The sequence below is a fragment of the Bremia lactucae genome (assembly GCF_004359215.1).
Source record: "Bremia lactucae strain SF5 chromosome Unknown BlacSF5_NotPlaced_183_SHOA01000117.1_1171385bp, whole genome shotgun sequence".
Taxonomy (NCBI): domain Eukaryota; phylum Oomycota; class Peronosporomycetes; order Peronosporales; family Peronosporaceae; genus Bremia; species Bremia lactucae.
The window spans coordinates 657,611-665,639 of record NW_027152196.1 but is presented as its reverse complement, the minus strand read 5'-3'; the positions used below and the strand labels follow the sequence as shown (position 1 = coordinate 665,639).

Genomic DNA, 8,029 nt, shown 5'->3' with positions numbered 1-8,029 from the left:
GAAAATAAAACTCGTACTGATGTATGGCGCAGAAGCCCGACATAAAACGTAAAATGCATAGCATACTACGGGGCAGCTAGATCATGTACGCATTGCGTTGGCGATGCAGTACACTGAACAGGCCGATTTACCTGGGCAGTATTCATTACTGCACACATTAGTCACTACATGTTTACCTTAGACAGTAGAACTAGGTTGCTAATCTTATTGTAAGAATGTTTGCTCTCCAATTTTTCTCAGGTTCCGTTTCTGTCAGTCCACCGCATCAGCGATGGAATATTCTATTGTACGAAACGGACCCCTTCTTCTGTAGCCAGCAGGAATTCTCCTGCTTACTCAATTTCGTCTTTATCTTCATTGCGACAGTTTGCACTGCGGAGATATCATTCTTCTCTTTAGTGAGAGCATTATTGCTTTCACTAGTATTTGTTGTTTTCGATGCTGAGGATTTCAGCATCGTTATTGAAGTCAGTAATAGCATCATCACTATTGCTAAGTTTACCCACTTCAATGTTGATTCGATCAACATAGGTATTCTTCGCATTGACTTTAGTGCGAATGCGTGATGAGTAGGAGCTCGATGTTTTTTTACTCGAGCAAGTCCCTCCCCCTTGAATAATAGTCACTCTCAAACAAAGTGGGTGTATGTGAATGGCGTAAGCCATTCACATACCATCGGCAAGAACTCGCTTCAACTCGTAAAAGAGTGGACGTATCCGCGAATTAGCTCTTCGAAGATACGATTTGCACGCTCCGTCCGACCATTTGTTTCAGGATGATGAATAGTTGACAATTTCAACTGTGTTCCAAGTGTTTAAACACTGTTTGCCAACATTCCGACGTGAATCGAGGGTCCAATCTTAGACCAGTCTACGAGGTAACCCATGGAGTCGAATTATCGTGTCAACAAATACACGAACACAGCCTTTGGCTGCGGTCGACTCCGGGACTGCATCAAGATATAACATCTTGCTAAAGAATAAACAACAAGAATACTATGATTCTTGTAATCGTCTTCAGGAAATCCGAAGACGGAGTCCATGGATACAGACTGCTAATATTCTGCCGGAACAGGCAGAGGTTATAACGAAACAAGGGATGAAATACTGGGCTTCACCTGTTGACAGACTTCGCAAGCACGTATGTACTGGCACAGGCCAATCGGTGATGGCCTTGATCTTTTCTGGATCCGGGCGCACACCGTGTTTACCCACGATGCAACTAAGAAGTGGTATTTCGCTTGCAGCGAATATACACTTCATGAGATTTGCATTGAAAGTGTGCTTACGCATAAGTGTAAGAACCTTTCGAACGTGGGTACGATATACTTTAACGTTTGACTTTTCATTAATGGTTCTTCTGTGAACGAAGACATCGTCAAATTGACTCTGTGCAAAACCCTGCACCGTTCTCAACAGATTGGTTACACATCTGTTAAATGTCGCAGGTATTTCTTAGTCCCTGTGGCATGACTAGCCACTCCCATAGCATTCCGCTTGGGGGCTTACCGCGTGAACGGGATCATGTTCTCGCATAAGGATTTTATGGATCCATCTATCAGATCCATTGACGAGAAGATAGTACTCTTTGACATACCATCAATGATTACGTCTTTCGTAATATCGTCTTTGAGCTGATACCGTTGCAGCGTTCAATTTGTCAAACGCACACAATCTGCCACCCTCCTGTTTCTTTACGCACACATAAGTTCGAGGAGCTATGTGGGTAGTTTGACTCCCTCACATGGCTCGCTGCTAAGCGATCGGCAAATAATGTTTCAATTGAAATACTTTTCACGAGGCAATGACCATTGTTTTATGACACAGTACTTCGAACCTGGAATTCGGTCGATTTTTTGTCGATTGCCTTTTTACTTTGGCAACTTGCACGGTACGAACACAGAAAATGTCATTAAATTCGATCGAATCTTTATTTATAGGATTTGTATTAGAAGACTCCCAGGATTGGGATTACCACGTAAAAAAATCAATCCAAGTATTCTCATCGAGGACACTTTCGTCCATCGATGAGCTTCTAAGAACCCGTTCGTTCTCATGAAATATTTTGCCGACCACGTAGTTGTAATCTGTGACAAGTACGCGGATCTGATTGACTTTGCTACTACGCAGAACACGCAAGAACCGTTTCGGTTCAAGCGTTGGCAATTGAGTCATCCCTAAATTTAACTTCGGCGGCGCTATTAGATCAAGTGTATTAGCTCCTACACTTCATCCAATGTTTACTAAGGCATTTATTCGCTCTATTCCCTCTTTGGAACTTATTATCAAAGGGACCTGGGAACCTTTGACCACAGGTTTCCGGGAACTTATTCCCACAGAATTTATTTGGTAAGTATCCTCTCAGCTGCATCTAGCCGTGGTTATGCATCCGCAGCGAGATCATTCACGATCGACTCTCCAGCCGAGAGTCGATTTTTTCTTGAAAACTTTCGCGCTGCATCTTATAGACAGGCGTTTTGGATTTTCTTGGATGTTGCTTTTCAAGCAAGCATCCTTAATTTTTATCACTCAACTTATTCGAGTGATTGAACTTCGACGCTGCCTGTGCTTGTGCACAGCCGTCGGGATCTAACTCCACAGTGTTGGGTATTCACACTGAGGTCTTGTGCTTGTGCAGTCATGCTAGCGACCGACCTACAAGTGAGGCCATGGCACTCCCTCGTAGGACATCCACACGCTTGTGAACGATCCAAGACGTTCAAGAGTTGGCCATCTAATAAACATGAGACAGGCATCGTAAGGGCTTGATGCTGCCAATTTAAACATGGCTCGTACTTTCTGAGCCATGGTAACCCAATAATGACATCAAATTTGTCATCCAAATCAAGTACGATGAAATCATCATCGTACTGTTTAGCCTTAAACATTTATTGGATACAAACTACACGTTTCCTTACTGTTACAGATGCGCCTGTTGCAAAGCACACTGTTATCCTCTTTAAAAGGATATCGCGCTCAGTGTGCGATCTTCTAGCGATTTGCCGTTTAATAAAATTATTAATTGCCCACAATCGACTAGGGACTTAAGTGGCAACTTAATTGACACTTTTGTTTTCAGAGTAATGAGGATAACCTAGTCCTCTGGGGCAGTTACACAAAGTTTATGTGTGAGACAGAACTTTCGTCAAAACGCCTGCAAATTTTTTTTTGACGTTGCTAGATACTGACCCGTCCATTTTGTGACGATCCGCCTCTTCACTGCGATTTGCAACAGCGTCGGATCCGCGTCCTCGGCTGCTCTGAGAGGGAGGTCGATCTTTTTGCTCAGTGTTTCTAGGCAAAAAGATCGACCTCCCACTCATAGGCGTAGTGGCCCGTCTATTGAGAAATATTACATTTTTGTAATTGTTTGTAACTTGAGGAGCGTGGTTTCTTGCTCTCTACATACGAAAGATCCATGGGTTCTTGACCTCCATTTTCTTGTCATCTTGGTGGACGATATGCACCCGAGTGAACAAACCATCTCTATAGCGGAACAGGAGGACTTTGAAAGCCTGTTTCAGGCTAAAGTCCTCCTATTCCGCTATAGAGATGGCTTGGTCTGGCGACTCTAATTCTAGCCGGAACAGGTGTGTCTTTACAGGTCCGTCTGCATGCCCTTTAGTAAACATATTACCTGTATTTGTTCATCAGCTATATGACTAACGACACAATTGACCAGGTATCGTGTATGTTGGGCATAGCGTGACTGTCACGCTTGCCCAGCTTCAAATTCAGGAGCTCGGCTTGAGCCTTAAATTTGGCACGTGGCAGCTCAAATGTTTGTCTGAGCCGGTTCTTTAAGACCTCATACGACCCAAAGTCTAATGAGTTGTGAAGCTTGATCCCCAAATTCCAAGATTTCGCACGTCCGGATAAGTTGGACATGCCAAATTAAACTCGTCGCATCATCAATAATACGGCGAGCTTCAATGACGTCGTCTAATTCTACGAGCCATCATAAAATTGGGTCGCTTTCGGCTGCCTAAACTTAGAGATATTGATCTTTAAGCTTTCAGGTCGAAGCGTCGGCCCGTAGCAGCAATGACATGCTGCTGTCTCAACAATTCCAATGATTGAGCACCTCACACTGGTTACAGTGCCATGAAAGGTAGGCGGGCATGTCGTAATGCGGCCACGCTCTACTCAAACACACACCCTAGCTCAGCGAGGAAGCGGTTTAACCAGCTTCTCTTGCGTGCAGTGAGGTAGTTGTGGTGGGCGCGTTAGCGACCTCACCCAACGCACTAAGTACTTTGGCTAAGTGTCGTCACGGGAGCGGTAATTCGGCTTTTCGTGCGCACTTACCAAGTAGGAAGTAGTTTTCAGACTGATTTATATTTAATCGTATTGAATATAAATACCTATTTTTACCAATCAAACTGTCATCTCTATAGATAACACTTAATATGTATTGCGAGCGTATCTTTCTAGATACCTCGGGTAATGAATGACGCTAGCCGTCATCCCTACTAATATGAATGCAACCCTGTGCATTACATACGCGAGGGTTGGTCACAAATATGAACCACACCCGAGTGCAGGGTCTAATAACTAAAATTTAGTAATTGACCATCCCCTTAAGTACACCAAGTGTACTTAACGAGGACTGTGTAACATTAGGGCAACTTTAGCCCGTTGCATGAAACTTCACGTACACAAAGGTACAGAGAAAGGTTTCTTATGAGGCTTAGGGTCTTTGGCTTAAAAATCTAGACTAAGGCTTTAGAATAGAGAAAATTAAAAGTGTATTAATATATCTAGTTTCTTACGTAACGATCTTCTATCTACTACTGAACTTATTATAAAAATAACTAACTAAGGATGGCGCCTCCTTGCGCACCGCAAAATCGTGTTTATAGCGATTGGCGGGTTGATGTAGACTTTAATCAACACATTAATAGAGTTAATGACTTATTATATCAATATTACCAAATTTGTTAATGTTGGAATTATTTAAGTCAAAATTAATAAAGATATTAATTTTGTAATTAAAGGAACAAACCAATTCCCAAAACGCGCCGATTAATAATTTTACAGGACTTTCACCTTTTAAAGTATTTGTTTTTATAATTTCACAATTTGTTTTCAAAAACTTTTAAATATTTTTTACTTTAATTATTTGTTTCCTCTCAAAGGGAATAATATTTACTATTCCTCTTATATGAAATAATACTTGTGTAACAGACACCCTGGACATCTTAGCCCTTGGAATATTCTTCTGCACGTCTTGTACGTGAAGTAGTCAAGGCACCCCACCTTAACTGTAATCAGTGTAGGTTGACTTGTACTGTTATCAGAAGTAGCGAAAGGTGTCCCGTTATATCACACCAATTGCACCAACGACCATTCCATAAGAGCTGTTCTCATATGGCTTATCTGACATCATTCAAGGACCACATGTCGCAAGAATCTCATGAACCGCAAACATCACGATTCATAGATTTGTCCGTGGATACATACGAGACTTGTTTGTTTAAACTAAACGTTCATGAATTTTTGTGCTAAATGGTTGTTATTCTTTTTTCAAAATATGCATTTGGACAATAAAAAGTTCGCTACATAATTTTATATATAGATATACACGCTACAGTGGCCAAGAATGCTGGCGCATCCGCTCGAAACACTATATACTTGGACGCATTTGATCGAGAGTTACGCCACCTGTAGCGGGGCACCCTTTGCTAGTATACTACTCAACCTACACTGATTACAGTAAAGGTCCAGCCACTATGCACGTATTTTTTCGCCTTCTGCAACCCGCAAAATTGCGACAAGCCACAATCCTAAGAGATACACGAAATTTCTTTCATAATCTTGTCATGTAATGTTTTGTACTTCGTGCAAAGCCTCCATGTTAAAACATAGACGGAACAAGCAATTCATGCGGTAGACTTTAAAGGCGGAAATAGCCAATTGCGACATTCACAGCCCCCCCCCGTCGATCTTCAAAAAGGTACACCCAAAGCCAGTTCCCAACCTCTCGGATGTTCAAAGGACGTCATTGCCGCTAAGAGCTCTCTCATTCCCTGTTGTCATTAAGCAATTTGCCTCGCTCCGACCAACCATGATAAACTTTTTCATTCCTATTACCATGGCCCTCGCCGTTGTCGCGGCAACTGAGAGTAACGTCTTACCAGACTGTAAAGCCGGCTTGTTGGATTTCAAATCTTACGTCGTAAACAGTCAGGCCAGTGCTCGCAATTCCGTGTGCTCAACATCTTCAAAAGACTTGGAAACAGCCATCCAGTGGTCTTCGACTTTCAACGTATTCGAGGATGATCCTACGTATAAGGTGTCGTCAGCGTTTGCAAAGACTAAGTTTCCTCGAATGCCTCTCGATTCGATTCGAGAGGTTCATGCGAGTTTCTCGTTCGGCATCTCCGAGCCACGAAGTGGCAATATTTCGTCTGTCTTTATAAAAATAAATACGAAGCGAAGCACAGATGGAACTGCCGCTTTCGTGCATGCCATCAGACTGGCCTCGTACAACGGGCCCATAGTGGAGACCGTTGCCGATAGGTCAGCTTCCGTTACAACTGTAGTCGTGAACGGATTGCTATTTCAAGTTTTCACGAATAAAGTTGACGATGTCACCACCTTTACGTATATTCCGTCTCAGGATGCCATGCAATTCGTTGGAAACCTCATGGACTTTCCTAATAGTCTCCCGTTCAGCACCACTTTTCCACTAGACTTAGTTTCCATTGAAGCGGGCTTTGAGGTATACAGGGGCAAAGTTTATTTCAATACTTACCTCGATCTTAATGTTGTAAAATTTTAGTTTGAATAATGTCATTACAATGCGATGCCTCTTGCATTTGAATCTGTTGTACCATTTTCTTTGTCTTTGTTGTGCATTTGAATCACCTAATGACCAATCCAGGTCCGGTCTGTCGCTATCTAGCGCATCAAGCCTAACTCACGGTAGGGGGTGCATTACTTACTTATTGCCTCGTTGATGTGTGTCGGTTGGCATTTGTAGTAAGCAGTTAGCTTTAATGGAAGTGACCTGATCACTCTTCTGTATGAAGCATTATAATTTTGACCCTCCCTGGCTATTGAGAGATGCACCCGCTACCAACATAGAGGCGTCGATCGTTGTATTCTAAATATGAAGTGTAAGTTGACAACAATTGATGACCGAAGCAACAAAATGTGCTACTGTAATTTCTGGCAGGAGTTGTAACAAGGTGTACAGCAACATAAAAAAAAATCCTGATTTGGAAACAGTTAGAATTGAAATAAACCACCTTGTGCTCCCTAATAGAGAGACACGATTGAACTTCAAATCACTCCTTTTAGTGACTGTTTGTCAAGGTGGGTGAAACATAATAAATTTTATGAGGAACAATATAAAATATTATTTCCTGCAAGAGGAGTAAGATTTAGGAGTAAATTAGTAATGAACGTAAAGTCTGACATTAAAGAACATCGTTCTCACTTCGGTAGAGTAATAATCACTGCTAGACTCGATGTTGGTCGAGGAACCATGAGTCGACATGCATAATGAGTTTCATTTAATACGTCAGTTAAAAAATTACAATTATTTAGTAAATATGTATATACTATAATCCGTTCGTTTTTTATTTCAAATGACTGGGATAAAATTGATGCGCGTCCACCCGCTTATGCGTATCGTGTTGAGCCGTGCCAATAGTAGGTAGAAATGCGTGTCATGTGGCTTCCAATGTGTCCTGCAGTGCTATTATTGGAGATTCGACTTTAGCTTTCTCATAGGAGCGTGTCAAAGCGAGTACTCCCATTAAAGCAGCAAGTTTGCAACCGAGACATACTGTAGGCGGGCACGTCGTAATGCGGCCACGCTCTACTTAAGCACACACCCTAGCCCAGCGAGGAAGCGGTTTGCACCTGCTTCTCTTGCGTGCAGTGAGGTAGTTGTGGTGGGCGTGTAAGCGACCTCACCCAACTCACTAAGAACTCTGGTGAAGTGTCGTCATGGGAGCGGTTCTCCGTCTCCTCGTACGCACTTCCCAAGTAGGTAGTAATTTTCAGACTGATTTATATTT

The 8,029-nt window shown here is 42.4% G+C and overlaps 1 protein-coding gene across 1 annotated transcript; it reads left to right on the top strand.

Annotated features, from left to right (window-relative positions):
- Positions 1 to 6,093: 6,093 nt before the first annotated feature.
- CCR75_005750 (uncharacterized protein) lies at positions 6,094 to 7,015 on the top strand (the record flags this gene model as incomplete). Its single annotated transcript, XM_067963826.1, has 2 exons — positions 6,094 to 6,723; positions 6,992 to 7,015. 2 exons carry the CDS (start codon positions 6,094 to 6,096, stop codon positions 7,013 to 7,015), a joined length of 654 nt encoding a protein of 217 aa, XP_067815627.1.
- Positions 7,016 to 8,029: the final 1,014 nt, after the last annotated feature.